Source organism: Puma concolor, chromosome D1, assembly GCF_028749965.1.
Source record: "Puma concolor isolate L17-30 chromosome D1, mPumCon1.1.hap2, whole genome shotgun sequence".
Taxonomy (NCBI): Eukaryota; Metazoa; Chordata; class Mammalia; order Carnivora; family Felidae; genus Puma; species Puma concolor.
Genome location: NC_141676.1, coordinates 55,051,172 through 55,068,181, shown reverse-complemented (window position 1 = coordinate 55,068,181; position 17,010 = coordinate 55,051,172). Strand labels below are relative to the sequence as shown.

Below are 17,010 nucleotides of genomic sequence, written 5' to 3'. Positions count from 1 at the left end.
GAGCCAACTCAAATATTTATCAGTTATGACTTGATGGAAAAACTCAGGTATATCCACATACTATAATACCATTCAGAATTATAAAGGAATAAGTTGATAATACATACCACATGTGGATAAATCTTAAAATAATATGCTTAGTGAAAAAAGAATATACCAGAAGAAAATAGACATACTGTATAATTACATCTATATAAAATTTGAAAGCAAAACAAACAAACAAAAAACAACCAAAACAAAACAAAAAACCCCAAACTAATCTACAGATGAACTACTATTGCTTGGGAAAGCAGGATGGATTTCAGGACAAGACAGTAAGTGTGTATTTCATAGTCACATGAAGAAATTTAATAAAAGTTATGTTTATTATCTTGGGAATCTTTCACAGTTGAATACATATGGAAAAATATACTAAATTGTATATTTTAAATGTATTCACACTACTGTATATCAGAAAGGAATAAATTTGTAAAAGCATATGAAAAATATCCTCAGTGACTGCCATTCTTACTCATAATATAAGCCAAAGACATTAGCATTACCTGGGTGTTCTACATGTGGGGTTGAAATATCCTTGAACTTTTTCTTCTACTATTTCTCCTTTGCATTCTCCATATGACTCTCAAACTATATTCGCTTCCTCATTTCTTTTAGATTTAAAAGACAGTGAAAAATGTAGTGCTTTTTTCTTCCAATTTCCTCTTATCAGAGTTTGCCTTGTTAAATCTTCTGTTGTTTTCAAATACTTTCTTACATACCATCTACTAAATGATGTTTTCTTGATAACCCTAAATAGAAAGATACCTTCCACCACATACACAATAACCTCTCAGTCTGCTATCTTTATTTTTTTTCCATAGCATTTATCTCTGTTTTACTATATTTATGCTTAAAATTTTGTATTGATAATTCAGGCCAGTCTTGCCAAAATGCAATGAGTCCACTATAGCCAATTTCTCCAACAGATTAAAACTAAAATCTGAACAAAATACAAAAAAGTTTCCACAGATTTCTATAAAGTTAGCAAATCAATCAAGTCAAAACAGGAAGTAAATTTTGAAGAAGCAACTTGTATCATGTAGGTTCTCAAGAAAATTTTTGCCCCTATGTGTTTCCTTCCATTGATTAGAAAGCAAGTATCCAACAGAGAGACAATAGATTGTACAGGGAGCAAAAATGCAAGATCTACCTCATTGTTTTCTAGACAGAGAATCAGGAGAAATGTGTCTGTGAGCTGGAGACAAAGAGGAGGATCCTCCTATTTCTTCTTTGTTTTTCTACTAGATCTGGCTGAAAGTTATATCTCAGTCACAGAATAATACAAACAGCTAACACCCCAAGAGAAGGTTTATCTTTCTGGCCAGAAAGAAATAAAAAAAGAAAGAGAAATAAGGAAAATAAAGAAATAAGGAAATAAAGAAAAAAAAGAAGGAGGGAGAGAGGAAGGAAGAGATGGATAGAAAAAGGGAAAGAGAGAAGGAAGAAAGGAAGGGAGGAAGGAAGGGGGAAGGGAAGAAACGAGAAGGCTAATATTTGAGAATGTGTGTGAAATTCTTACTGTTATCCTTTGTTTTCTTTCTTTCTTTCTTTCTTTCTTTCTTTCTTTCTTTCTTTCCCCCTTCCTTCCTTCCTTTCCTACTTCCCCAAGGGCGGTACCCATTTTGATGATATGGTGATACATACCGCTAAATTCTACCAGAAAGGCTGTCTTTCTGGTCATGGAGACGTGAGAGGTGACTCCTGACAACTACAGAATATGAAAAGAATCCTGGAGAAGAGAGAGCTGAATAAGTAGCTCCTTAAATTCTGTATATGAACTGACACCAACTATGAGCTTACTCCTGAGCTGCACATGCATAGGACAGATCCAACAAAACACAGTAAAGGCACTGAGAACTCAATTACTATATAAACCATCTCCAAATCTCAGGATGAGGGACAAAAGCATTCATTAGCACCATCACAGGAAGCAAGATAGGACTTGCAGTCTGAACATAACCAAATTGATTTCCTGGAAAAGATAAAATCAACCTTATACAAAGGATTTTAACAAGATCTATATTCAAAATGTTCATGATAAAATTTTTTTTTAAATATTAAACATATGAAAAACCAGAAAACATGTGACTATCAAGGGAAGGAATGATCCACAGATTCCAATCCCAATATCAGTCAGACATTGGAACTATCATACAAAAACTCTAAAGCAGTTATGACAATTATTCTTTATGACTTAAAGGTAAACACTGTTGAAGTATGTGAAAGAGAGGTCGTGCACAGAGATAACAAAGTATAAAAAAAGAACAATGTCATCATTTTATAAGTAAAAGTCTTAAATCTGAAATTCATCAGATTAGCTCAATAGCAGAATGAAGAAGAAAGTGTAAACTTGATTAAGAAAATGATTCAATCTGGAGAATAGAGAAAAAATATTAAAATCATGAACAGAACTTCAAGGATGTAGAACACATAAAAATCTCTAATATTCATGTCACTGGTGTCCCAGAAGGAGGAAAAAAATATTGGGCAGAGAAATATATTTAGTGAAACAATAGGAAATTGTTTTTAAACTTGGTAAAATATATAAATTCATAGATTTTTAAAACTTCTTGATCCCTAAACAAGTAAACTTAAAGAACAGCATACATATAGAAAGAACATATTGAATTGGTAAAAATCAAAGATAAAGAAAATTTATTGCAAAGAGCCAGAAAAATAAGTCATTATGTGAAGATGAACAATTTGAATGAGTGTAATTTCTCATAAGGAAGCTTAAAGTCCAGAAGACAGTGGAACAGTATTTTTAAGCGCTAAAATTTATTTAAAAAAAAACCAGTTAACTCAAAATTCAGTACACAGAGAAAATATATTTCAGGAATGCAGATGAAATAAAGGCTTTGCCAGCTGAGGAAAATCTGAGAGATTCCATCACCAGCAGTCAGTCTCAACATGAAATTCTAAAATGACTTATGGTTGAAGAGAGGTTATACAAATTTGAAAATTAGGAGATCAGTAGTAAAGGGAGAGCAACAGAAATTATAATTATATGGTTAAATATGAAACTCACTTGCTCCAGATGTTTAAGATAACTTTTACATAGCTTTTGTGGGGTTTCCATGCATGCAGATGTACATTTGACAACTGCAACATGTAGGGAAGTACAGGATCCCATAAAAGTAAGGTTCTTTTACATTTCACTTGATGTGGTAAAATATTAACTCTAAGTCAATTGTGAAAGGTTAGGTATGTATGTCACAATCTGTATATCAGTGGTTCTCAGTCCTATTTGCTCCCAGTCAGACATTTGGTAATTTCTAGAGATACCATTAGTTGTTAGCAGTATCTAGCAGCCATAGACCAGAGAACGTGCTAAACATCCTGCAGTGCACAGGACAAACTTTCCATCAAATTATTATCTGGCTGAAAATAGTAACAGTGTCACAGTTGGAAAACTGTGATCTAGAGCAATCCCTAAAAAATAAAATAAAATAAACTAGATTATAGCCAAAAACCAATAGATAGATTAAAACTCAATGCTAAAACTATTTAAATTCAAAAGTAAGCAGTGGGGGGAGGGGATGAATAAGAACAACAAACAGATCAGACTTATGGGAAACACATACAAAAATGGTAAACTTAAGCTCAACCATATCATTAATCACATTAAATGGTACTGGTGTAAACACACCAATTTAAGACAGAGATAGTGAAATCGGATAAAAGAACAAGATCCAACTGTATTTGTGTACAAAAAACTCCTTTAAATATAAATACATAGATAGGTTAAATTAAAAAGTTGGAAAACACATGCCATGCAGACAGTATGTAAAAGAGGAGGAAGTGGCTATATTAATATAAGACAAAGTAGAATTCAGAATAAGAGATACTGTCAAGGATAAAGACGGGTATTATATCAAGGTAAAAGAAGATAAATGCATATGCACTTAAGTGCAGAGTTCAAATTACATGAAGAAAATTGATGAAATGAAAGAAAATATTGTCAGATCCACTATTGTATTTGGAAAATTTAAGATTCCTCTTTCAGTATCCATCAGCAATCAAAAGGTGTGGGATACAACCAGAAGTATATTAAACTAAAATTTGTAACATTAAATATTACTAGAAAAGTCCCCCTTATAATCAGTATACATTAATTACTTTCATTTACCATCTTTACGTATTGCCTATCAGCTTCACTAAGGGAAATAATTTTGCTTCTTTTGTTTACTGTCATGTCTTCTATGCCCATATAAGTGTTGGGCACATTACAGATACTTACTAGATACTTACTGAGTGGATAGATGAATGCAAAATCAGTCATCGTTTTATTTTATTTGCTCATTTCAGGAATAACAGTTCTAATTCTTTGAAATTTTCCACAAGTTTGAAAGATACACAGTGTTTGCACTAGCAGTGGGAATGACTCACTTTGCAATCCATATCAATTCTCAAGGGAGTTCCTAACATGCACCCTTCTCATAAGTTGCAAGCTGAAAGCTCTGTGGCCTACCCAACATTTTTCTCTTCTGCCCATCTCTCACCAACTTTCCCTATGGTTACAGTGAGAGGACAAATCAACCCAATGCAGACTGCCATCTGGATTATCTAGTTGAAAATTCCCCCATTAAAAAAGATAAAAAGGGGCATCTGGGTGGCTCAGTCAGTTAAGCGTCGGACTTTGGCTTGGGTCATTCTCATGGTTCTTGAGTCCGAGCCCTGCGTCAGGCTCTGTGCTGACAGCTCAGAGCCTAGAGCCCGCTTAGAATTCGGTGTCTCCCTCTCTCTGCCCTTCCCCAGTTCATGCTCTGTCTCTCTCTCCTTCAAAAATAAATAAACATTAAAAAAAAGCCACAGTCAGACTGATGTTCTTATTTGGTTAATCTTATAAAATAAACTAATAAACATGTTTCATAAAGACACTGAGAAAACAAACACATAACACACAGAAGAATTATTTCACAGACTGAAATAATATCTTTATTAGGTGCTACAATATACTAGAAACAGTACTAAACACTTTGTAACCATTAACTTATAACATAGGTATTGCTGTATCTGTTTTACATGTGCATGTTAGTTAAATATAACTTCCACTTATGGAAATAGTAAGAATTAAGATTCTAATACTTGGTCTTTCTGAAGCTAGAGTCTAAGAAATTTATACCAAAGAATTACAGGAGGATGGGAATAAGTGGAAAAATAAGACCCAGAATTCTCAGCTGATTTTAGTCATGAATAATTGTTGAACACATTCTCGGATCTGTCTGGTCCTTACTCCATAGATGATAGGGTTCAGCATAGGTGGTACCAACAAGTACATGTTGGCCAGCAGGATGTGGGTGTGGCGTGGTATATGCTTACTAAAACGGTGGGTGAGGAAGGAAAAAAGAGCAGGGATGTAGAAGGTGAGGATGACACACACATGGGACCCACAAGTGCTGAGGGTCTTCAACCTGGCATCATTAGAAGGGAGATTAAATACAGTACGAAGTATCTGTACATAGGACAGAGAGATGCATGTCACATCAGTCCCAACAATTAAGACAATGACTGCCAAACTATAAAGACTATTGATGGAAATGTCAGCACAAGCCAATTTCACCACAGCCATGTGCTCACAGTATGTGTGGGGGACTACATTGGACTGGCAATATGGCCATCTCCTTACCAGAAATGGATGTGGTGTCATTAGTACTAACCCACGTAGAAATGCCACTATGCCAACTCGAGCCACCACAGTATTTGTAAGAATGGATGTGTGTCTCAGCGGATTGCAGATTGCCACATACCGGTCAAGTGCCATGGCCACAAGAAGCCCTGACTCCACCCCAGAGAAAGCATGGATGAAAAACATCTGAGTGAGACAGGCATGGAAGCCGATTTCATGATAATGGAACCAGAACATACCCAACATCTTGGGAAGAGTGGAGGTTGACAAGATGAGGTCTGTGATGGCCAACATGGAAAGAAAATAGAACATGGGTTCATGGAGAACAGTCTCAGTTTTGATGATAAAAAGGATAAGTATGTTTCCCATGAGCGCCACAATATACATTGAGCAGAAAGGGATGGCTATCCAAATATGCAAATATTCTAGGCCAGGTATGCCCATCAGGAAGAAGGTACTAGGATTGGTGAATGCAGTGTAGTTAAAGTCAATCATGGTGATTCTGGCTACGTGAAGATATAGTCTTGCTTTCTTTCCTTCCTTTGTCCCTGGAGTGGTCAAGTGCATATATACTCTGGTAAATATACAGTAGGATTACTTAGGTAAAAGTGCAACTGAGCAATTTTATTCATATTTTAAGTCCTCCTTGGTGAGCTTCTCTGAAATTACATGTATTGCATTACTCACTGTCAGCTATTAATCTCATTAAGGACTAGCTTGAGTAAAGACTATCTCCTTAAGCTCAGAAACTCCACAACATTCTGCCTGACACTAAGTCTTCTCCTTCTGTCTGTGATAGCCAGGCTAAGCAAAATCTCTTTTTCTTTTCTTCCTTCCTTCCTTCCTTCCTTCCTTCCTTCCTTTTGGAAAATTTCTGATAAATAACTCAAGTTCCTCGCATTCTAACAAGGAACCTGTAACAATGCCTTCTCTGAGAAGTACTCCTCCAAAGTAATTATGGTGTTGGAGAATTTGGCATGAGATAAATTCTAAATAGAGATTTTTAAAAGCAAGACATGAAGGAATAATAAGCATTCCACACTTGCAATGCTTCAAAGGACAATACTTTTGAAATTTGCTGCCCTGGTGAATTTCTGGCCATAAAAGAACCAGCATCTGATCACTTAAATGCATAATAGCTTTAAGATAGCAACAAAGTCATTGACCTTACATCCAAAAAGTATGCTCCCTGGATTTTCCAGGATCCCTGGAAAAATGTTACTTTGGCAGATTGTCTATGCTTTCATAATTCATACAAATATATATATATATGATATAAATAAATATATACAATATTAATATAACATCTAATATACAAATATATAATATAAAATTTACATTCCAACATCTCAGTTGATACCAGCTGTTCACTGTGAAACTAATGGTTAGTATGTTATTTCTTACTAAATTATTCTTAAGCCCAGAGAATATACCTGCATACACTTACTTTTCCAGAGTTGGTACCAGGTACCTTGTGGACCAGAATTTCTAAAGGATGATTGGGGAAAATGCCAAGAGCATCCTGATCTAACTTATTAGTGGCTAGTTCTATGTGGTGGGACTACACCAATTTACCTGTCAACAAGGAGGCAATCCAGAGAAGTCTCCAATTTATCTTCAGAGGGACCACCGTGTCTTCCTCTATGGCATGCTCTCAGTTTATTTTCAGCACAGCTGAGTCTCAAGAGTCCATAGTAATTTTGAATATTTATGCCTGAGTTCTATAAAGTTCTTCTTCACACCAATATGCTACAGTACCCTCATCACTGCCTCTCTCATGTCTTAGGTTTGTGTAAACATAGACAAGTTGTCTATATCCCTCCAGATTAATTGTGTTGTGTTGAATTAAAGCCAGGAATTCAGAGATTTGAATTATTCCCTCATGAAATGCTAACTTCAGATTTTATAGCTCCACTGGAGAGTCCCAGAGGCTCAAGCACCACAACAGATGTTTCTGTAGCTTCTGAGAAGTATAAATGGTGCCAGAGGAAGGACACAATTACTCTATCACATGATGTCCGTGGACAATGAAATTTGATTTGAGCGAGACTTTAAAATGGATTTTAAAAATCAGGAATAACTTTAAAAAGTTAACAAAGAGTCAGTGGAAATTTGCAACTAATAATATGTTCTGGAGATCTAATTCACTGCAAAATGATTATAGACAAAAATGTTGCTATTATAAACTTCAAGGTAGCTAAGAGATTAGATTTTAATTTTTCCTAACTCCAAAACAGAAATGGTAATAAGATAATAAAAATATACAAAATGAGATAAAAAAAATAAGAAATGATAAAAAAGATATGATTAAAGGTGTTAGCTAATGCTATGTGGTAATCATAATGTAATATATAACTGTGCCAAATTAACAACCGTACACCTTAAATTATACAATGTTATAAATCAACTGCATCTCCATATAGACACATTTTTTAAAAAGTTAATAGAGTTTCAGAAATCATAGAGATCTTAAAAGCAAATGGAGTAAAAAGATAGTTGGGGTGCCTGGGTGGCTCAGTCAGTTAAGCGTCCGACCTCAGCTCAGGTCATGATCTTACGGTTCATGGGTTCGAGCCCCACATCAGGCTCTGTGCTGACAGCTCAGAGCCTGGAGCCCGCTTTGGATTCTGTGCCTCCCTTTCTCTCTGTTCCTCCCTTTCTCTCTGTTCCTCCTCCTGCTCATGCTCTGTCTCTCTATCTCTCTCTCAAAAATAAAGATTAAAAAATTAAAAAAAAATACTCTTCGTGGGGCACCTGGGTTTCTGTGTCTCCCTCTCTCTCTGCTCCTCCCCTGCTTGTGCTCCCTCTCTCTCAAAAGTAAAGAAATAAATATTTTAAAAAATACTCTTTGTATCTCAAATATGTGACCCATATCTTATGATAATCTATAGAGGGAAGGAAAGTTTGTGCCAGAAACAGGTATGGAGGGTGAGGATTTTGGAATTAGCCAGTAATATTTGTTTTAATCTTAAAATTCAAAAAGTGAAAGAAAGCGTAAACGTTACCCTAGGGAAAGAAAACACACTACCAAAAGTCATATTTTGCTCCGTATATCCACTTCATAAACACCGCCCCGTAATTACTGAAAACAGCATGGATTTATTTTGCTGATAGTTTCACTAAACAAATAAATAAGAACAAAAAGAGGCTGATTTTCAAGTGAAAACTAGATAGTTATTGCCCTGATTATGTCTCTAAAACATCTTTTCTCCTATCAGGCTTATTTTTTCTCTTCATTGGAAAACTGTCGTTTTACTTAGAAACTGTCTATAAAAGCAAATTGCTATTTTGGATTGAAAACACTTAATGAACCTAGCATAAATCAATTTCTGTGAATGTGATCAGACTGATATGCAAAGACAAATATGAATACTTGGGCCATTTAAACGGACCTTGATTTATGGTTTTACTTGATCTTTATGTTACTCTCACTTTATAAAGTTCAAACAAAGCATCTAGCCATACCTCTCAGATGCATCGCCAGAGTGGCAGGCAGTGTGCACTACTTCAGAGTTTAACTACCTCATTTACCATTACTTTTGGTCTCAAATATCTTTCAAACCTAGAAAACATTTTGTTCAGTTGCATGCACCAGTAAGCCCATAAAATATTACGTTTAAGTAATTCTGTTCTTGTTTATAAATAGTCTCCATCTTAAATTCCCTAAGTGCTGCCTTTCCTTTAGTCACCTTACCCTCTATGGGAGACCCTGTAGATGCCCCTACAATTTAGCCATGGAAGTAAAGACTGGCATGGAAGGAGACCTTCCTGATGCTGCGTCTGTGCTATGGTTGGAGTCCATTTGTTGCTCACTATCTTTGTCATATAAGCTATTAAGTATTTTTAATTCTTCTGTTTTTCTCTCGAGTAGAAATGCCTGTCTCACGTAGTCCTATTTCTTCATCTGGCTGGGTTTTGCCTGGGGTTGCACTCATCTTGCAGACGCCTATAAGACAAACCAGCTGCCTGCTGCTTCTTGCTCTGGAGCCATAGGTTTTAGGAGGGTTATGCAAAACGAATGCCCCATGGGGATGGCTGTCAATGATCACCAATGAGAATGTCTCTCTTTGTTCTTCTAGAAGAATCTCACTGACCAGACAGATGACAGCCTTCTGGGACTTTTGCAGTCATTAGAGGACTAACCTCAGGAACCAATAATCAAAAGAGTGTGTGGGTACTAGGGTCACAATGATGATTGTTTAATTGTACTTTTGTGGAACTGAACATTGCAGATTGTATAAGGAAAATATCGGTCTTCACAGCATGAAGCTGAATAAACTTTCTATAGTCCCACATTTTCAAACAGAGTTATAAGTCAGTATTGTTTAAAGCAGTGTGAATAAAGTGTTACCCATGCAGTGCCTGCCTCATAATCACCTGAAATGTTCATCTTTACCCAGATATTCCCTAAAATTTCATATTTCCCCAGACGTTGCATGAGTTACAACAGCTTAGTTGATGTTAGTTCCTTATCTTAAAGAGGAGGATAATAATATCTTCTTTTCAGGAGTTATATAATATGAAAATTAATAATGTATACAACAAAATTCCCCATTTACTGTTTGACAAATAAAAAGTCATTTTTTATTTACTATTACTTTCGTTATTTAATTTTGCCTTTCAAATGTAAGCCTGGGATTTCCATTTCCAAATGGATGTGAGGGACTAGGTAACAATGTCAAGTAGTGTAATTAAATTCCCTGTTGCTCTTTAGTTGCTAGCATTGGAAGGAATCTGTGAAATTAGAACTAACAAACACTGATGACCAATGGATGAGGTATACCAGACATAAGCCAACACAGAAAACATAATGAGGCATTTTGTCCCCTTTTCTACCACTTCTCCTGTCCTTAGTCTTCTCTGACCAGTCTACACTTGCAGACTTCCCTTGCCATCCACTGTACCATTTATTTTGCCTCTGATGTTTATATTATTCATTGAGATAGCTTCACTAGAGCTCATAGGATAAATGATTTGCCAAAATCAAACAAAGAGCAACTAAGGATGTCTCAAAAGAACACATTTAGCACTGTGAGATTTAATATGTCAACTTGAATGGAAGGGAATATATATATATATATATATATATATATATATATATATATATAGTGCTATATAACATATTTTATCCCAGGATCTGAGTTTCCCTTCTTAAAGACAAAATTCCCTGTTTCCTTTTTCTCAGTCAGTATGGTGTAAAAGGCCCCTATTTGATGTGTAAAGTACAAGGAAAGCATAGTGTTATTAACACCAGGAGTCTACTCCATAGATAGCGTTAAATATCAGGGATTGCATATCCCATTTCTTCTCTTCTTTTTTTAAATATTTAATTAAAAAGATATAGATATATCGATATGCCGATAGATATGCAGACTTATATTTCTACATCTCTGATTACCAAAATAATCTAGAATACTTTGAACGAAAGGCTTTTAGTATTCTGGAAACAGAGGGAACTAAGTGGCTAATGCTTCTAAATGTACAGAGCTTCCCTTTGGTGTTAACACCAGCATGAGTGTCTTTAGGTAAAATGTGATGAACCTCATGCTGTAGAGGAAGACCTGTCTTCAGAGTTGGCTCTGCTAGTATTGGTTGTATAACTATTTTCATGTAATTTCATCTTTACAATCTCAAATTTCCTGAACTTGAAAATATGAATACTAGTAGTACATATATCATATTGTCTATATGAAGCTTAAATGAATTAATACGGTTATGGTGTTTAATACAATGAATAACATAATAATCACATTAATAAGTGGTAGTGGCAACTAATCATGATGGGAATTGAAGTGGTAATAAATGGTACATAGATTGTCCTCCTCTGAGACTCATTGGATTTAAAGATTTCCTCATTGGAAAGGGAAATCCCTTACCCCCTACAGCCAGTTGCCTTTAGGGAGTTCCAATTATGTCAGCTGGTCATACAAAGAAATAAATTTGACATACAAAGATGGATAGCAGGGGCACCTGGATGGCTCAGTCGGTTAAGCGTCTCTTTGTTTCTGCTTAGGTCATGATCTCACTGTTGGTGAGTTCAAGCCCTGCATCAGGCTCTGTGCTGACAGTGTGGAGTCTGCTTGTGATTCTCTCTCTCCCTCTCTCCCTGCCCCTCCCCTGCTCCCTCTCTCAAAATAAATAAATAAACTTCATAAAAAATGGATAGCAATAAAGCACTGACCATGGATGACTGGTAATTACGTCTAGATTTCATTACAATAAAAATAAAGGCAAAGTTCATGCAGATGAAAGCAACATCCTCCAAAAGCAGCTCTATTTTTAATAAAGGTATATCTAAAATAAAGTATTTGTTTTATTTTTAAATATTTTAAAAATAATTTTTATTAGGGGGCACCTGGGTGGCTCATTTGGTTAAGCATCTGACTTCGGCTCAAGTCATGATCTCACAGTTTGTGAGTTTGAGCCCCGCATCAGGCTCTGTGCTGACAGCTCAGAGCCTGGAGCCTGCTTCAGATTCTGTGTCTCCTCCTCTTTCTGCCCCTGCCATGCTCTGTCTCTCTCTGTCTCTCAATAATGAATAAATGTTAAAAAATTTTTTTAAAATAATTTTTATTAAGTTTATCTATTTCTTTTGAGAGAGAGGAAGAGAGAGAGAGAGAAAGAGAGAGAGAGAGAACAAGCAGGAGAGGGGCACAGACAGAAGGAAAGAGTAAATCCCAAGCAGACTTCCCACTGTCCACACAGAGCCCTTTCTGGGGCTTGAACTCACAAAATGTGAGATCATGACCTGAACCGAAATCAAGAGCTAGATGTCAACCGACTGAGCCACCCAGGCACCCTATCAACTGAAGTGTTTTATATCAGTCTATACAGATACACTGTGTGTGTTTGTATGTGCATATGAGTGTGTCTGTGTGTGTTTACTCAATTAGTGAACAGTATGGGAAAATGTTTCACAATTTGTATAGTGAAGAATCAGATACAAGAATTTAGATAGTTGAGGATTTCTAAATTTGAACTTAAAGGAATATGTGGGGACATTTGTTTTTGGACAAGTTGGAGTAACACGAATGTGCATGAAAGAACTAAAGTACCATAAAATATATGAAGTAAAGGCACTCAAGGTATTGGACATCAGATAATGAAAGACAATGGAATCTGTGGGATGGGAAACTAATGAGGTTATCCTTTCAATTGCCCAAGCTTACTGCATAGGGAAAGTTACCAAAACACATTAGGGAAAGGTAGAGCCCAGGCAGAGTACAACATGATTCTTAAATTCAGGATCTGGAGCTGGGATTCTTCTTCTTTCCTCTTCCAGCTTTCTTCTTTTTTCTTCTTTCTCTTCCTCCTCTTCTTTCCCTTCCTCTTTTTCCTCTTCTTTCTTCTCCTTCTCCTTCTCCTTCTTCTTCTTTTAAGATTTCTGTTTGTTTGTTTGGGGTGCCTAGGTGGCTTAGTCGGTTAACCATCCAACTTCCAAGCTTGGCTCAGGTCATGATCTCACAGTTCAGTTCATTGAGTTTGAGCCCTGCATCGTGTGCTGACAGCTCAGAGCCTGGGGTCTGCTTTGGATTCTTTCTGTGTGTGTCTCTCTCTATCTGCTCCTCCCCTGCTCATCCTCTGTTTCTCTGTCTCTCAAAAATAAATAAACATTATTTTTTTTTTTAATTTTTGAAAAAAAAAGGAATTTATTTCTATTTTTATTTTTGAGAGAGAGTGAGTGGTGAAGGGGCAGAGAGAGAGAGAGAGAGAGAGAGGGAGATAGAGAATCCTGCTGTCAGCGCAGAGCCTAATGCGGAGCTTGAACTCACGAACCCATGAGATCATGACATGAGCTGAAGTCAAGAGTTGGATGCTTAATCGAATGAGCCACCCAGGTGCCCCTGGATCTGGGATTCTTGGAAGAATAAAACAGAAACAGTAAATCAGTGTACCAAAGAGAAGAAATCTGCAGAGAGACAACTTCTTTGTTCTTCAGAAGGACTGCTTTAAAAATTACTTCAATACTGATTAGTTCATTGTGAACTAATTAGTTCAGATTAGTTGGAGCAAAACCTCTGTGAACCAATCTACCCAAAACCACACACACAAAATTGGGACAATATTTGAATATTTGAATATTTGAATATTTGAATATTTTTGAGAAGTCACTGAGGAATTTTTCATAATTTATTGTGATATAGGAATATATAGGGAAACCAAACAGTGAGACAAAATGAGTACTAGATGAAATATTGCTCTGGTTTCACACTGTACAGCCTAAAACAAAACCTGACAAGCTTGACCAATATTCAATCTAATCAAGTCACAGAACAAAGCCTGAAAACATAGAAATACAAAAAAGAATTTAGCATTCCACAGGGTAAAATATATATTGTTTTTTTACATATTTTATATGTTTATATATGTTTTATATATTATCATATATAATTATATAATCCATTCCAACCTATAAGTCATGAAAAGTAATAGAAAAACAAAATTCATAATAAGTAAGAAAAATTAATCAATTGAAACTGACCCAGAAATGACACAGATATTAAAGTTAATCGACACAGGCATTTAAAGTTTTTAGAATTGCATTCTATATCTTTGAAAACCAGCATCCCAGCATCCAAAAGAAGGGACAAAATTCGTTTGGCAGTCCAAAAATCACCATCAAAATAAACTGTCACTATTTGACACAACAGGAAGCTTGAAAAATGCTCTATTCAAAAGGCTTGTTTTTATTTGACATGACTCAGAAATCAACCTATGAGAAAAAGGCATTTGTAATGGCAATTGTTTAACATTAAAGTGTCCACGGGGCGCCTGGGTGGCGCAGTCGGTTAAGTGTCCGACTTCAGCCAGGTCACGATCTCACGGTCCGGGAGTTTGAGCCCCGCGTCAGGCTCTGGGATGAGGCTCAGAGCCTGGAGCCTGTTTCCGATTCTGTGTCTCCCTCTCTCTCTGCCCCTCCCCCGTTCATGCTCTGTCTCTCTCTGTCCCAAAAATAAATAAACGTTGAAAAAAAAAAATTAAAAAAAAAAACAACAAACATTAAAGCGTCCTAAGACAAACTTACTAATTGGGTTAACAAATGACTGACTATAAAACTCAAAAACAAACCAGCCAACAAACAAACAAAACAAAAACAAGCAAACAAATAAAAACAGAGAATGAGATGTTCATAGGAGGATTTGAAAAGTTCCAACATATTTTTAGGAATATAGAAGGCCACCTACCCATGTGCATAGTGCATGCACAAGATTTCAAAAACAAAACAAAACAAAACAAACAAACAAAACCCACTCCAAGGAAAAATCTTGCTTACGAAGCAGACTTGATATCAGCTATTACAAATAAGTTCCAAGAACTAAAATAAACCAAGTCTAAAGAAGAAAAGGAAAAGTTTGAGAATCATGTGTCACCAAATACAGAGTATAAATAGACAGGAATTATTTAAAAAGAACCAAATATAATGGAAATGTATAATAAATGAATGTAAAATTCACAATAGGTGCTCAAAAGCATATTTAAACTTAGAGAAAAAAATGAATAAGCAAGCTTGAAGAGAGGCCAATTGAAACTATTCAGCCTGAAAAGCAAAAAAAAAAAAAAAAAAAAAAAGAAGAAAAAAATGAAAAAGTCTCAAAGACCCCTGTAGGATACAAAAAAAAAAAAAAAAAAGCCTATAAAGAAAATCCTAGAAGGACAGGAGAGACAGAAATAACATTTGAAGAAATAATGGCCGAAATTTATCAAAAATTGATAAAAAAAAACCAAAAAAACTTCAATCCTCACAAACAAGAAGCTCAACAAATTCTAAGTAGAATGAAAACAAGATATCCTTACCTAAAGTATCAGTCAAATGTTTAAAAGAAAAAGACAAAGGGAGAATCTTGAAAGCAGCAATATATGCTTTCAAACACATTTGATTATTAAGAATTTAAAGAATCCCTCCCGGATTCTCTTGGTTTTTACACCATAAATAATAGGGTTCATCATAGGTGGAATAAGAAGATATATATTGGCTATAAAAATATGGATATGTGGAGCGATGTGGTGGCCAAACCTATGAGTGAGAAAAGAGAAAAAGGCTGGTGTATAAAACACTAAGATGACCCATACATGGGAGACACATGTACTTAAGGTCTTGAGGCGGGCAGCTTTCGAAGGCAGATTAAAGACAGTGAAAAGAATAAGGACATAAGAACAGATGATCAATATGAAATCCAATCCCCCTGTCAGGAATGCCACAATTAGGCTGTAGGCTCTACGAATCTTGGTTTCAGTGCAAACTAGCTTTATCACAGCCATAAACTCACAGTACGTATGGGAGATGACATTAGTTCTGCAGTAGGAAAGCCACCTCAGGAGAAAGGGATGTGGACTGAGGAGTACAGCTCCTCTAAAGACAATGCCCAAACCGAAGCCTATAATCACTGCAGGGGTCAGGATAGTGGAATGTCTTAATGGGTGGCAAATGGCTATGTAGCGGTCAAAAGCCATGGCCAGGATAAATCCAGATTCCATAGTAGACAGAGAATGAATAAGATACATTTGAGTGAGGCAGGCTTCAAAGTAGATCTCTCTGTAATTGAACCAGAAGAGGCTAAGTATCTTGGGAAGTGTAGAAGAAGTAAGAATCAAATCAGCCACTGAAAGCATGCATAGAAAGAGGTACATAGGTTCGTGTAGTTTGTGGTCTGTCTTGACAATTAATAGAAGGGCAACATTTCCCATTAGTGACACGAGGTAGACTAGACAAAAAGGGATAGAAATCCATATGTGAACAGCCTCCAATCCTGGAATGCCAAGCAGTAGAAAGCTGGTAGGGTGAAGACTGGTCGTGTTGTAATTTAACATTATGCAAACAATAGATATTCCTTGACCCTGTCCAAATTAAAAATCACAAAGATTATAAATATATGAATATCAATGTTTTTCCCCATTACTATGGGTTTGGAGAGATGCCAGTTATTGAATTATTTCTTCAGTAGTATAATCTCTCAATGCATTAAATACATGGGATTGTGCTTTTTTGGGTAAGAAAAATTAGTAGAAAAGTATCTATCTATCGTCTATCTATCTGTCATCTATCTATCTCCTTGCCTTTTTTTTTCCAGAAAATGTTGTTCAGTTAGCCAGATGCATTTCAGTAGTATTATAGTATTAGAGAGGTAACAGGTGATATATTGCTGAGTATGAAGATATAATTTTCTACAATTTGAGACAAGCAAAAAAGGGTAAGTCCAACCATCATGATTGAGATCAGTGATTTGTGATATTTAACCTCTCTCACCCCCTTCTCAATGATAGGGCTTATAGATATAATGAAAAGGTGACTGGGGAAATACTAAAGAACAATTGGGGAAATTAGCTAAAAAAAAGGAGAATGA

At 35.9% G+C, this 17,010-nt stretch overlaps 2 protein-coding genes across 2 annotated transcripts; both read right to left on the bottom strand.

The window, feature by feature from the left end:
* Positions 1-5,215: 5,215 nt before the first annotated feature.
* Positions 5,216-6,163, bottom strand: LOC112866176 (olfactory receptor 52E2-like). Its single transcript, XM_025929226.1, has one exon. The coding sequence runs from the start codon at positions 6,161-6,163 to the stop codon at positions 5,216-5,218; it is 948 nt and encodes a 315-aa protein (XP_025785011.1).
* A 9,369-nt stretch (positions 6,164-15,532) lies between these two features.
* Positions 15,533-16,477, bottom strand: LOC112865716 (olfactory receptor 52K2-like). The gene has a single exon (XM_025928794.1). The coding sequence runs from the start codon at positions 16,475-16,477 to the stop codon at positions 15,533-15,535; it is 945 nt and encodes a 314-aa protein (XP_025784579.1).
* Positions 16,478-17,010: the final 533 nt, after the last annotated feature.